General features: G+C 43.6%; 1 protein-coding gene across 1 annotated transcript; it reads right to left on the bottom strand.

The window, feature by feature from the left end:
* Nucleotides 1-657: 657 nt before the first annotated feature.
* CHAMP1 (chromosome alignment maintaining phosphoprotein 1) lies at nt 658-14,005 on the bottom strand. Its single transcript, XM_003281127.3, has 3 exons — nt 13,709-14,005; nt 6,738-6,860; nt 658-4,195 (listed from the first exon to the last, which is right to left on the bottom strand). The coding sequence occupies exon 3, from the start codon at nt 4,140-4,142 to the stop codon at nt 1,704-1,706; it is 2,439 nt and encodes an 812-aa protein (XP_003281175.1). The 5' UTR covers nt 4,143-4,195; nt 6,738-6,860; nt 13,709-14,005; the 3' UTR covers nt 658-1,703.
* Nucleotides 14,006-15,407: the final 1,402 nt, after the last annotated feature.

The following is a 15,407-nucleotide window of genomic DNA, read 5'->3' as shown; positions in this document are numbered from 1 at the left end:
GCAAAACCCCATCTCTATCATAAACTACAAAAAATAGCTAGACGTGGTGGCACACACATGTAGACTCAGGAGGCTGAGGCACGAGACTCCCTTGAACCTGAAATGCAGAGATTGCAGTGAGCCAAGATCACACCACTGCACAGCAACCTGGGTGACAGAGCAAGGATCGGTCTCAAAATAAAAAATAAAAATAAAAAGAGAGAATTTGAGTGTGGACACAGAACCAAACCATATCACTAAATATTGTTAAGCTATCCCAACGGGCATATTAATAGGGAAGCCAGCGGGTGGGAAACTAGGACAAAACTGTTCCTTGTTAAAAAATGTCGGGGAATAGCTAAATTAAACCCAGTACAGCATCTCAATCCTGGCTACATCAGAATCCTTTGAGATTAAATGCCTCACACTGTTTAGAGGCAGGCAGGATAGGCAACCACACTGGAATTAACCTTTCATATGAAAGGATGAGATTTTTCACATGGAGCCCTCCCTATACAAGCATTCCCCTAACTTATTTGACCACAGAACTTGGAGAAAACACAGCTAAGAAAATGCTCCTCCAGATAAGAAAACTCCTATGTTGAAAACATGGAAATAATGGATTTGTATATCATACAATGAAAATTACACAAAAGAAAACACACATGAAGATGTTGCTGACATGAAAGCCTTTCTTTTTAATTTGGTTGATACACATTTGACAAAATATTTTAGAATAAAATAATCCATGAACAGGTACAAGGTATTTACAGTAACAGAACTGAAAAACATAAAATCGATATATTTCTTTAACAGAAATGTCTATAAAATTTTCTACTATGAATCTGGAAGACTTTCAGTTCCTACTTATCAACCTGGTCTTAAGCCCCAACAGGCGACATGTAAGGCCCAGGAGTAGGATATACAAACTCTAACACATTTGGCAATTAAGAATCATCTATTAGTGTGAGCTGGCAGGCGGTGGGTGGTGGGTGGGGGGTGGGGATGGGGAGGGAAGAACCAGATCTTAGGGTAAGATACAGAATGGAAGACTCCACTGAAAACAACTATGGACAAGAAAGACCTAAAATCACACTTATCTTTCACTTGTCTCCTGTGGGAGAAGGCTGCAAACTATTTTAAAGACTTACTCAATTTTTCCCATTAGCAGAAAATCAGCAACCCTGAGACTCCAACATTTCATGACATAAAAGCTAATAAACATCTAGAAGCTGATTAAGATTTATAAACTAATTTTACATCAGATAGAAAATAACTCTTATGATTTAAAAATACATGTAAGGAAACAAAATTTCTCAAATTTATTTTTCATGCCTAATTCTTAAACATTTCAACTAATATTTTCTATTGTCTGAAATTAGTTCCACACACAGATACACTTTAACTGAATGCTTTGAATACAACTTGCTCTTGATTATTAAATGGAATGCCTACTTGCTTGTATTATTATTCATACATATTTAAAAGAAATGAGGAGTTTAATCCATCTGGACTATATAGAAATTTACTGATTTACAAGATAGTCACATGGACAGAGACCAGAAAAAAATAATCAAAAGCTCATTATTAGTAACACAACTGAGACAGTGAAACACGGTACACCATACATGTCATCTACTGATCCAACCAGGCTATTTGATAAGCTATACTTACAACGAATGGTTTCAACAAACACCTTTGTAGAACAAATATTCACACTGTTATCAAATTTGCTGCTCCTCCAGTGGTGGTTCAAGAGCTTCCATTAGCTTTTTATTTGCCTCTTCATTATGCCGGCTTTGACAATGAGTTAAATGTTTCTTAAAACCTCTTGGGAAATTTGATTCAAAATTACAACGTGGACATTTAAGTAAACTTTGCCCATGGGCTGCTACATGATTTTTAAGGAGAGATTCCAGAAGAAAAGCCTTTCCACAAATTGTGCATTTGTAAGGGCTATGAACATTATGCTTATTAACCAAATGATGCAAAACAGCACCTTTTTTCATAGCACGACAGCAACAAATTTTGCAATAATACTTTCCTTTTCCACGCTTCATATATTTTGCAATCTCCTCTTCGGAGATAAAAGCTTCTTTTTCTTCAGTAAACTGTAGCACATTTCTAGACTGCTCTGGACTAGTGATGTCCATTTTGTTCTCTTTGCTAAAATCAATGGATTCCACATCAACCTGCTCTTGATCACTGCTTGATTCCTGGCCCTTAATATCCATCGCATCCAAATCTGTTTTTATGTACTCACTACTACTAAGCTCAGCGTCTGAGCTCTCTTGGTTGTCTTTCTTGAGCTTCTTTGAGGAAGGAAATAAAGTATCTTCTAAGAGTTTCTTAGGTGAAGCTAGAAGTTCTTCCTGAACCAAAATATCACATTTTTTATCATCTATGGCATCTATTTGTAGTTCATCACCAAGCTCAACAGCCTTCTGTGGTTCTGAGAATAGAGCAGATTTGGGGAGTTCAGGGAAAAGGGCATGCTTCCGGGGCTCTGGAAAAAGGGCACGTTTGCGTGGTTCTGGAGAAGCAGGGGGGGCTGTTTTGGCAGGCTCGGGAAACAGGGCAGGTTTTCTAGGCTCAGTATCGATAGAGAGAACAGGCTTCCAGATATCTGAGGCTGCTTTGGGGGACTCAGATGGCCCAGAAGGACCTGGTTTTCTGGTCTCAGGGAAGACAGGTTTCTGAGGCTCAATAAAAAAGGAAGACTTCCAGAGATCAGGAGAACCACCACGGGAACTTTTCTGGGACTCAGGGAAATCAAGTGAAGCAGGAGAAGTTTTCCGCTGATCAGGAGAAAGCTTCCAAAGATCTGGTGACCCTGAGGGTTTTCTGAGCTCTGGAGATCCTGCTGGACTACGGATCTCTGGGGACAGTGGTGGGCCGGGTTTGCGAAGCTCTGGAGACACTGGGGGAACTGCCTTCCAATGTTCAGGAGACAACGTGGGAGCTGTCTTTCGGAGTTCTGGTGGGCCAGACTTCCATGACTCAGGAGATGCAGGGGGAGACTTCCAGGAGCTGGGTGAGACTGATGAAGATTTCCAGGATGCAGAAGACACAGATGGAGTTGGTTTCCAAGGTCCAGGAGATATAGAAGGAATTGGTTTCCAAGGTCCAGGAGACACACATGGAGCAGGTTTAGCTGGCTTCCAAGGTCCTGATGATGCTGAAGGACTGGATTTCCAAGGCCTAGGAGACCCAGGTGGCCCTGGCTTCCAAGAGCCTGGTGACACAGCTGGGGCTGGTCTCCTAGGCTCTGGGGAGACAGCAGGGAATGGCTTCCAAGGTTCAGGAGATTCTGAAGGGGATGGCTTCCTTGGCTCAGGGGAGGTAGTCTGGGCTGACTGCCGAGATTCTGGAGATGCAGCTGGGGATGGTCCCCAAGGTTCTGGGGAAGCAGCTAGAACTGGTGACTCTGGAGATGAGGCTGAAGGTGGCCCCAATGTTTCTGGGAAATTAGAGTGCTTCTGGGGTTTGGGATTACTAAGAGTAGCCTTTACTGGCTCAGGAGATACAGGAGCAAGTTTCTGTGGTTCTGGAGAAGGAACAGGGGCAGGTTTCTGAGATTCACAAACAGGGACTGGTTTTGGAGGTTCAGGAGAAGAAACAGAGGCAGGTTTTGAAGGCTCAGGAGAAGGAAGAGGTGTCTGTAGCTCAGGAGAAACAACAGAGCCAGGTTTCTGAGGCTCCAGGGGAGTAAGAGGAGTAGGTTTTGGCGATTCTAGAGACAAAACTGAACCAAGTTTCTGCGTTTCCAATGAAAGGGCAGGCATGGGTTTTGGTTCTGCTGAATTGCAGGGTATTTTCTGGTGTTCAGGAAGAGGAGGGCTTTTCACAGGATCTGTTTCTTTGTTCAACTGATTTTTTGGTTTATCGTTCCATTTGTCTGGGGATGCATGTTTGGATGTGATGTGATAGTATACATTAGAGTACATCTTGCTGGTGAAGAAGCATTTATGGCAGTGAAATAACTTTGCACTTTTCTGGTAAAATATCATTTTGCCTAGCCCACCAGCATCCATTTCATCACAAAATTCTGGATGGATGGTACCCATATGGATTTGTACATTTTCATAGTCTGTACCTCTGAAACTGCAATGGTCACACTCCAAACGTGCTGATGGTTTACGAAGTTCCTGGAATACTTCCATTCTTCTCTGTTACCAACACACACGGTTATATTCTTGAAAAACTTTCAATACTGCTGCAATAAAGTAGGAATAAATTATTTTCATGAACTGTAATTCTGAATAAAATGCTGTCAGTCCATTCTATAACTGCATAATTTTAAGTCTAGAACAGTGCGTGCTTTATTTGATAGTATCTCTAGGGAGAATTTGAAGAAAAAGGAGATATAGAACAGTCCCAGGCACTCTGCTAGGAGTTTCACACACATCATCTCATTTAATCCTAACGATATGACTCAATTATTATTTTCACTTATAGATGAAGAAACAGGTTCAGAGAAGTTACATGACTTTCTCTGGTCCAGGCTATAGGACTATCAGTGATCTGAGCCTGACTCTAGAATTACCTATTGCATGTCCTTTATACTTTGACTCTCAAACTCCAAGTACACAAGTGCTCAGCACACAAAGATCAGTGAATATCAAAATTAAATCTTGGCTATTTAAGGATGAACAAGAGACTAAACATTTTGCAGAAAGCACTTAATAAATTAAATCTAGCTATAAAAAGACAACTTTAAAACATGATGCTGGCTTGATTTCATGTTAACATATTTTGTAATGTTTAATCTATCCCAATATAGTATTTTATTAATTCATTTAATAAATAAATTACTTTGTGTCTTACAATGTTCTAGGCACTTAGGCTTAAAGCAGTGCTTTGCAATATGGCATTCATGAGTTGGGAAGATAAGGTGGAGAGTGATGTGGAGAGGCCGCTGAAAAAGACCTCTATGCATGGGACATTCCAGCAGAGATCCTGAATGATGTGAAGGCGCATACCAAGCAAAGGGCAAATCAGAGGACACCCCGGCAGCTGGAACACAGTCGCCGGAAAACATGAATTTAAAAAAATTGTAAACCAGTCTTCTTACGTAGTAAAAGGAATAGAAGCTCACAGTTTAAAACACACTCACACAGTACGAGATACAGAGTGTCAGTCCCCGGGGGTAGCCAGTGTACTCGTGTCCTGGAAGAAATGTCCTAAGCATATATTGATCAACACACATGCTTTACACAAATGGGATATTAAACATATTATCTGGCAATTTACCCTCATTTAGAATTTATCTCTAAGACATTTTTACATATGGAGTAAGCACTGACTTTCCTTGTACTTATCTCTGCATGTGAGGGTATTTCTGAAGGGAAAATTCCTAGAAATGGATTACTTGGCCATTTGTGTATAAAATTGATACATTTTACCAAACTCTCAAAAACTTCTATTACTGCATAACAACAGTGTATATATGAGAGACAATTTCCTATAAATTCCTAATCTTTGCTACAACCTAGGTGAAAGCTAGTATTTCACTATTGTGTTAATGTGCTTCTCTTTAATGAGAAAGACTGAACACTTTGCCTTATTGATGGTAATGATATTTACAGCTCCTCAAAGAACAGTACGGATTAGAAATGCAGGCTCTCCCTTTATTAATTACAAAACCATTAATTAAAAAAAAAGTATAGGCCAGGCGTGGTGGCTCATGCCTGTAATCTCAGCACTTTGGGAGACCGGGCAGGCGGATCACGAGGTCGGGAGATCAAGACCATCGCGGCCAACATAGTGAAACCCCATCTCTACTAAAAATACAAAAATTAGCCAGGCCTGGTGGCGTGTGCCTGTATGTAGTCCCAGCTACTTAGGAGGCTGAGGCAGGCCAATCGCTTGAACCAGGGAGTCGGAGGTTGCAGTGAGCTGAGATCATGCCACTGCACTCCAGCCTGGTGACAGAGCAAGACTCTGTCTCAAAAAAAAAAAAAAAAAAAAGTATTAACATTTCTAACTTTGATAACTTGTTTTAAAAGATGTTCTCACTGACAATACTGTTTCCTAACACTTTTATCCAAGGTATATCATTTGCCTTTTTTATTTTTTGGTCTAAAGCTAAAAAGGTGACAGATACTTGAGGAAACAAATACTTTTCTTTGGAAACTATTTACTCTTTCTGAGTTGCCCAGCAGTTATCCTGTATTTTAGAAAATTGTTTTGGGGCTAGGACTATAACAAAAGAAAAATAATTCAGTACTGAAGAAAAATCTCTAAAAATGATCTTTAACTTACAAACATAATTTAATACATGGAAAAATAATGGGTTAACCATCCGTCTCAGAGACCATTGTTAAATAAAACTAGAAGACTTTAGGGGAAGACGTAGGATATGTCTCAATAATCCCATGCGGCTATAACTGGCAATAATGAACAGCCAAGCTAATATTAAAGAGCACTATATTACATATTGTAATTACAACAGAGACTAAGAGCTCAGGTGTGCTGGGTTTGAGTCTGACTCACCTACCATTCCCCATTCCTCCCAGCCATCCCTCCTCTTCCCGCTGCCTACCACCAGCTCTTCAGGCCAATCTCATACTTAAATCTAAAAAGAATGCTACAGAATTCACTTCTCATATCCCAAATTATGTATATCTAGCACACAACACACATTATATCCATAAGGGCGTGTACACTTTTAGAGATTTTCCTCAAGAACTCCAAGTTTTTTTAAATTTTCTCCTCATAAAATATTCTCCTAAGCATGCTTTCCCTACTAGACTTACCTGCTGTCTTACTAGACAACTTAAAAGTGGTCTTCAAAAGGCAGGCATTCTACATGGCTTTTTGACTAAACCACAGCAAATAGCCTATAGTATGTGAAGAAGAACAAAGACAAGAAGTTGAACCTGGAAAAAAAAAAAGAAAAGTAATCAAAACTATATCTGTGATCGTGTGTGTCCCCTGTAATGGAATTCTGTGTATTTCTCTCACCATCCTGCCCTAACAGTGAGAGGAGTCCAGTCCACTAAGCCCGCTTACTTTTTTTTTTTTTTTTTTTGAGACGGAGTCTCGCTCTGTCGCCCAGGCTGGAGTGCAGTGGCACAATCTCGGCTCACCGCAAGCTCCACCTCCAGGGTTCATGCCATTCTCCTGCCTCAGCCTCCTGAGTAGCTGGGACTACAGGAGCCTGCCACCACGCCCGGCTAATTTTTTGTATTTTTAGTAGAGACAGGGTTTCACTGTGTTAGCCAGGATGGTCTCGATCTCCTGACCTCGTGATCTGCCCGCCTCGGCCTCCCAAAGTGCTGGGATTACAGGCATGAGCCACTGCGCCCAGCCCGAACACTTACTTTTATGAAATGACACCAAAGACTACAGCAGATACCACTCCTGACACCATCCTTGTCTACTTTCTCTTTAATGACCCACTATGGAATTATGCCCGCGTGTGTAATCAAATCCTTCTCAAACCCACCACCTAACGTCACTTCTCTGATAAGCACTCAGAAGCCTGCTGGTGTGACTACTGACTGTAACAATGGCTGACTTTTGTCAATTATTGCTATTACACAGCAGAGTGCCAAATTAACAGGCAGTGGAGGAAGGGACACCACAACAAACAGGACCAAGAGGCACAAAAAGAAAGGACTCTGGGAGGAGCAGGCTGGCAGTGTCCGGACCCCAAGGAAGAACACATGGGCCTGCTTCAGTGATTGCTCTGCCCTCTTCTCTTCCTGCATGCATTTCAAAGATAAAGCATTATGGTGTGGGTGAGTCTGCTGACAAGAACAGAATGTGATAAACTGGCCATGCACAATCTACACAATGGCTCATATTATGCTTCTAATTAGCTCCAGCACATTCATCTACCCCTTCTCTATCCCCCACCCCATCACTGCTTTAATTCTGACATCTGAGCTCCCTGCCACTAGTCTCCCTTTCTTCCAACCCACTCATCGTACAGCTACCAAACCTGTCTTCCAAACAGAAGCCTAATGTGATCTGCCTGTTCACATTTCCAGCAAGTCAACTAAGACACCTACAGTATACAATTTGAATATGGCATATAAAGCTCTTCACAGTCTGGCCCATGACCAGACTGCATTCTCAAAATACTGGCCCACATGTAATTCCCTGACTATTCCAGCGTCTGGGCCTTTGTATAAACTATTTCCTCTCCTTTACACTCCCTGTCTTGCCACCTGGCCATCAGGCAAATTCCTTCATCCTTCAGGCAGGACGGCTTTTTAAGTCAGCTGTCTCTCTGTAAACACAGGGACCTGGTTCTGGGACTTCCCCCATATGCCAAAATCCACACATACTCAGGTGCTACAGTCAGCCTTGTGGAATTCCCATATATGAAAAATCTGCCCTCCATATAAATGTCTCACATTCTGTAAATGCTCTTTTTTATTGGCATTTGGTTGAAGTTCAAACCTCTGTTATTCACGGGTCAACTGTACTGGCCAATTCTCCACTTCCTCCCAATCTTCCTAGAAGCCCCAGCTGTATATGTCACCCTCTGGCACTACAGCCTGATACCACCAACAGGATGCCAGCTCCTGGAGAGGAGGGACTATCCATTCATTCACCTCTGGAACCGTTGCATATCCCTGGCACACAGTATGTGCTCTGTTCAATCCTAACATTCTCTCAATCTTAGACTCACAGGATTTTAAAACTAGAGGAAACCTAAGCTACCATCTATTCTCAAAGTCATAGGATTTGGGGGTAGGAAAAGACCTCAGGGATCATCTACTTTAAAACTTCAATTTATAGTTAAGGAAACTCAAGCTTGACATTAAACAGCTTGCCCAAATCAGACAAATGATCAGTATCTGATGAGGAATAATGTTCTGCTATCTGTCCAGGTTCTTTCTAGATATACACAAACTAATGCAGTGGAATTTAGTAAGATCTTTTAAAGCCTGTACAATAGGCCAAAATAAACAAGATGAAACAAACACTTAGAATCCACATATGAAGTGCATAAACACAGGACTATAGAGAACTATATCCCGTATTCTGCACTGGGCAGAGTACACCACAGCAGTGGATCACTGTCCCCAGCTCCGGGCAGGAAGAACACTTTAAGAGAGTCTCTAACAAACTAGGGAACATGAAAAAAAAAAAAAAAAGGCAACCAGGATGGCAGATGGCCCTTTAAAAAAAAAAGTCACTTACAAATACAGACATTTAACTTCAAAAGGGGAAGAATTATAGATAATATATGAGCTATCCTAGAAGTGACAATCAGCAGCAAGCAGGAAAAGAATTGTGGCTTAACACAGTTTACAGTCTACTCTATCATGAACTAGAACGAGTTCCTTTGTCAGGTAGGAGTACTCCATAATTAGAATATGATGATCAGGCTGGGTGTGGTGGCTCAGGCCTGTAATCCCAGCACTCTGGAAGGCTGAGGCAGGTGGATCTCTCGAGCTCAGGGTTCAAGAACACCCTGGGCAACATGGTGAAACCCCGTCTCTACAAAACATACAAAAATTAGCCGGGTGCAGCAGAATGCACCTGTAGTCCCAGCTACTCGGGAGGCTGAGGCAAGAGAAATCGCCTGAGCCTGAGAGGCAGGGGTTGTGGTGAACCAAGACTGCACCATTACACTCCAGCCTAGATGACAGAGTGAGACCCTGTCTCAAAAAAGAAAACCAAAAAAAAAAAAAACAAAACAAAAAAAACCTGATGATCAGCATAGGACTAGAAGGATCTTCAGAGGTCTTGAGTTCAACCTCTTCATTTTATAACTGAAAAGACTGATGCTGACGGAAAGAAGTGACCTGTCAAAGATCACAACACTGAGGTCAGAGGAAACAGTTTTTTTATTCTGGTTTTCTCAATTCTGGTCTCTGCTATAACAAAATTCTGTCTTTCCCACAGTAGCAGAACGATCCACGAAGATGCTACAGAATTCAGTCCCAGAATTCAGCTTTTAGGCAAAGCCTAGAGAGCTGGGCGTCCTTCCGGCTTCAAGGTTCTAGCAAAATTTCTTCCTAAATTTAAGAACTCCTAACCCTAACTAAAAATTAACTCAGAATTGTCCAGATTAACAAAAATTTCTTTTTGTCTTTGAGACAGATTACATCTCGTCTCTAAAAAACCTAAATTCTAATCAATGGTGCTCTGCCAGTCTGTCACCCAGTATTCTTCAATGCAATGTTATGCCATATGGTGTATCATACCTATTTCCCATCTCCCATTCAATTTCTTCTTTGAAGTCTAACACCACTGATCATCTTTTAAAACACATCTGACGCATAGTTTTTTAAATTAAAATTCAATATGTAGAACATGTTTAAAGCTAAATGGGTTCTATTAGTCTACACACACTAGCACTGTTCTTTATCTTAGCGGACTTTTTTTCTTTTTTAGAGTCAAGGTCTCGCTCTGTTGCCCAAGGTTTTGGTGCAGTGACGCCATCACAACTCACTACAGCCTCATACACCTGGGCTCCAGAGATCCTCCCACCTCAGCCTCCTAAGTAGCTGGGACTATAGGTACATGCCACCACATCTGGCTAATTTTTTTTTTTCTGTAGCGATGAGGTCTATGTTGTCCAGGCTGGTCTTGAACTCCTGGCCTCAAGAGATCTTCTTGCCTTGGCCTCTCAAAGTGCTGGGATTACAGGTATGAGCCACCAGGACTGGCCTTTAAGAAATTAATAAACTGGGCGGGCGCAGTGGCTCACACCTGTAATCCCAACACTTTGGGAGGCCAAGGCAGGCGGATCATTTGAGGACAGGAGTTCTTGAGCAGCCTGGCCAACATGGTGAAACTCTGTCTCTACTAAAAATACAAAAATTAGCCGGGCGTGGTGGTGCACACCTGTAATCCCAGCTACTTGGGAGGGTGAGGCAGGAGAATCGCATGAACCCGGGAGACGGAGGTTGCAGTGAGCCAAGACTGAGCCACTGCACTCCAGCTGGGCAACAGAGTAAGACTCCATACTCGCCCCCAACCCAAAAAAGAAAGAAATTAATAAACTAACTTTTCAAGTAGTTTTATGTTTGAAGAAAAACTGAAGGGAATGTACAAGAATTCCCACCTGTCTTCTTGTCCCCAGTTTCTCCTACTACAGGCTGAGCAACCCTAATCTGAAAATCTGAAATCCGATTATGCTCCAGCATCCAAAACTTTTTGAGTGCCAAAAGGAGCATTTTAGATTTCAGACTAGGGATGTTTAACCAGTAAGTACAATGCGACTATTCCAAAATCCAGAAAAAAAAAAAAAAAAATACAAAGCACTTCTGGTTCCAAGCATTTCGAATGAAGGATACTCAACCTGTATTAACATTTTGCATTAGTGTGAGATATCTGCTACAATGATGAGCTAATATTGATATATTAAGTAGTCTATAGTATACACAAGGAGTCATTATTTTTTTTTTTTTTTTTTTTTTTGGAGAGGGAGTCTGGCTCTGTCACCCCGGCTGGAGTGTAATGGCTCAATCTCGGCTCACTGCAATCTCCACCTCCCAGGTTCAAGCGATTCTCCGGCCTCAGTCTCCCCAGTAGCTGGGACTACAGGCGTGCACCACCACGCCTGGCTAATTTTTGTATTTTTAATACAGACGGGGTTTCACCATATTAGCCACGATGGTCTCAATCTCCTGACCTCGTGATCTGCCCACCTAGGCCTCCCAAAGTATTGGGATTACAGGCGTGACCCACCGCACCCCACCAAGGAGTCACTTTTCAGGATGTGCAGTTCTATGGGTTTTGACAAATGCATAGCATCACGTATCCACCACAAATAATTTCACTGCTGAACATCTTCCTGTGCTCCTGACAACCACTCATCTTTTTATTGTCTCCATAGTTTTGCTTTTTCATGTGTATTTTTTAAAGAGTGGTAAAATAGAACACAAAACTTGCCATTTAGGGCCGGGCACGGTGGCTCACGCCTATAATCCCAGCACTTTAGGAGGCCAAGGTGGGCGGATCACCTAAGGTTGAAAGTTAGAGACCAGCCTGACCAACATGGAGGTAGAGAGCAGTGTGAGCTAATTTCCAGCCTGACCAACATGGAGAAACCTCGTCTCTACTAAAAATACAAAATTAGCCGGATGTGGTGGCAGGCACCTGTAATCCCAGCTACTTGGGAGGCTGAGGCAGGAGAATCGCTTAAATCCGAGAGACGGAGGGTGCAGTGGGCCAAGATCGCACAACTGCACTCCAGCCCAGGCAACAAGAGCGAAACTGTGGCTCATTAAAAAACAAAAACAAAAAACTTGCCATTTAGGCCGGACGTGGTGGTTCATGCCTGTAATTTCAGCACTTTGGGAGGCCGAGGCAGGTGGATCACCTGAGGTCAGGAGTTCGAGACCAGCCTGACCAACATGGAGAAACCCCATCTCTACTAAAAATACAAAATTAGCCAGGTGTGGCGGTAAGCGCCTGTAATGCCAGCTACTTGGGAGGATGAGGCAGAAGAATCCCTTGAACCCGGGGGCGGAGGTTGCAGTGAGCCAAGGTCGGGCCATTGCACTCCAGCCTGGGCAACAAGGGGGAAACTCCGTCTCAAAAAAAAAAAAAAAACAAACAAAAAACAAGCCTTGCCATTTAATCATTTTTAAAAGCACAATTTAGTTAGTTTAGTACTAAAACGTTGTGCAAACATCACCACTATCCACTTCCAGAACTTCTTCACCACAAACAGAAACTCTGTACCCATGAAACAGTAACTCCCACTCTCCACTTTCAGTGCTAGTAATCTCAATTCTGTGCCTGAGGGGGAATCATACAGTATGTATTTTTTGTGTCTTATTTCACTCAACATAATGTGTTCAATGTGCTCGTTTATATTGTATAATGTGTTCGTTTATATTGCAGCACGTATCAGAATCTCACTCCTTTCTAAAGATGAACAACGGTCCATTATATGTATATACCACAGCTTGCCTTTCATCCACATGTTGACAGATATCTGGATTTTGAATAATGCTGCGATGAACATTTGCGAACAAGTATCTGAGTCCCTGCTATCAATTTCTGGGGGTACAAACTAGAACTGAGGAACGACTACCAATTTCCATAGCTGCTGCACCACCCTACTTTCCCACCAGCAACGCACTCGAGCTTCAATTTCTCCACATCCCCAACACTCATAATTTCTTTTTTTTTAATAGCCACCCTAACGGGTGTGAGGTGGTATCTCATTGCGGTTTTCATTTGTATTTTCTTAATGGCTAGTGATGTTGAGCCCCACTGCACGTGCTTATTGGCCATTTGTCTCTCTTCTCTGGAGAAATATCTATTCAAATTCCTTGCCCATTCTTGAACTGAGTTGCTTTTTGTTGTTCAGCTGCATCTCTTCTTGTATTCTAGACACTAACTCTTTATCAGGTTTATGATTTACAAATGTCCTCTCCCACTCTGGAGGCTGTATAGCGGATTTTTAAACAGTAATAATGACAGAAGAGGAGGCAGTCTAGAACTAAAACAGAAAGAATGGCTTTCGTCTTGTGCTGCCCCCAACTTCCCAATGGTTTCAAACGCAGCGTTTCCAGCCTCGGCAGAGACTGACACCGGGCCTCCCCGCTCCCTGCACAAAGACGCACTCCCGCCCTGGCCTGTGGGGGCGGGCCCTTCCCGCGGGCCGTGTGGGAGGCGAGGCAGCGCAGGCCCCCTTCACTCGGACCCGCGGCTTCCCGGGACCGGCCCCGCCAGGTCGACGGCCGACACGGGGCTCGGGGATGCAGGCCCCAACCACGCCCCTCCCCCGCTCGCTCTCGCTCCTCACCGGTCCGGCCGCGGGCGGCGTCCAGTGGGCGAAGGACCGCGCGGAGGGCCCGACTCGCGGTCGCGGGCTGCTCCGCGAGGCCCTGCAGCGCAGCGGCCTCCCGAATGGCGACTGGACGCAGGAGCCGGGATCCGGGTGCGCGAGCGTGCGCGCTCCCGCGGGACGGGCGGGGGCTGACGGGAAGCAAGTTTGGCGCCGCGCGCCCTCCCGCGCGGGCCAATCAGATCGCTGATCGTGTGGCGCGGCTGTGCCAACAGTGCGTGGGCAAAACTAGCGGCTCGCGCGGCCCTTCGGAAGGGCTGCGCGCCCGCCCCGCCCCGGAAGTGCCGCACGTGCCCACTCCGGCTCGCTTCCCGCGCGCGCCCGGGCGCTGGCTCCGGGAGGGTTCCGCCGCTTCTGGCCTGTGGCCTCGCGCCAGGCCCGTGGAACGGCCCCGGCCTGCCGCCGCCGTGCGGGTATCTCTTCCTTTTCTTGCTTTTTTGATTGTTGTGTGAATGAATTTATTGGGAAAAAAAGAGCTGGACCTGCCCCATACATTCGCAGGGATATTACTGGCATAATACCTATGACAAAAGTACAAGACAAAGTTGTTGGATGACAGTAAATATTCCTTTTCTCATCACCCCGCCTCCACTGAAAGTCCCCATTCCCAGAAGTTACCGTCTTCGTTTTTTGTTTTGTTTTATGAATGTTACCACCGCAATTCTAATTAAAATGCATGCACCTCTAATGCTGATGCCATCAGTCTGTATGCTTTGAAAGACTGTGAAATTAGCTCACACTGCTCTCTACCTTTGTACCCTTCTGAAGTTTTGCTTGTTGCGAATTTCTTTTTTTTGTGTGTGGTGAAAATAAACTATAGAATGGCCGGGCGCGGTGGCTCACGCTTGTAATCCCAGCACTTTGAGAGACGTAGGCGGGTGAATGATCTGAGGTCAGGAGTTCGAGACCAGCCTGTCCAACCTGGTGAAACCTTGTCTCTACTAAAAATACAATATTAACCAGGCGTGGTGGCGGGCGCGTGTAACCCCAGCTACTAGGGAGGCTGAGGCAGGAGAAGCCCATAGAACCTGGGAGGCGGAGGTTACAGCGAGATCGCGCCACTGCACTCCAGCCTGGGCGACAGAGTGAGACTGTCTCAAAAAAATAAACAAATAAAAATAAAATCCATAGAATTTACCGTCTTATCTTTACGTGTACAGTTCAGTGGTGGTAAGTATATTCATAACACCACCATCCATCTCTGTACCTCTTTCAGCTTGAAGAACAAACTGTATGCATTATATGTTAACTCTCGGTTCCCCTCTACCTTCTACTTCCTGGCAGTCACCATCCTACTTCCTGTGTCTCTGAGTCTGACTACTCATAAGAGTGGAATCATACAGTATTTGTCTTGTGACTGACTTATTTTACTTAGCAGAACATTCTCAAGGTTCATCCATGTTGTAGCACATTGTGGAATTTCCTTCCTTTTTAACACCGAATACGATCCCATTGTATGGATATGCCACATTTTGCTTATCCACTCACCTGTTGATGGACTCTTGGCTTGCTTCCCTATTCAAGATACTGTGAATAATGCTTTGACATTTTCAAAGAACCAATTTTTGGTTTCACTGATTTTCTCTATCGTTTTCTATTTTCTATTTCATTTATCTTGGCTTTAATCTTTATTGTTTCCTTCTTTTTGCCAGCTTTA

The sequence above is a fragment of the Nomascus leucogenys genome, chromosome 5 (assembly GCF_006542625.1).
Source record: "Nomascus leucogenys isolate Asia chromosome 5, Asia_NLE_v1, whole genome shotgun sequence".
Taxonomy (NCBI): domain Eukaryota; kingdom Metazoa; phylum Chordata; class Mammalia; order Primates; family Hylobatidae; genus Nomascus; species Nomascus leucogenys.
Note: the sequence above shows the minus strand (reverse complement) of the source record. Positions and strands in the feature narration are given on the sequence as shown.

Excerpts from the sequence above, each read along its gene's own strand:
- CHAMP1 (XM_003281127.3), bottom strand. The coding sequence starts at position 4,142 with ATGGAAGTATTCCAGGAACTTCGTAAACCATCAGCACGTTTGGAGTGT.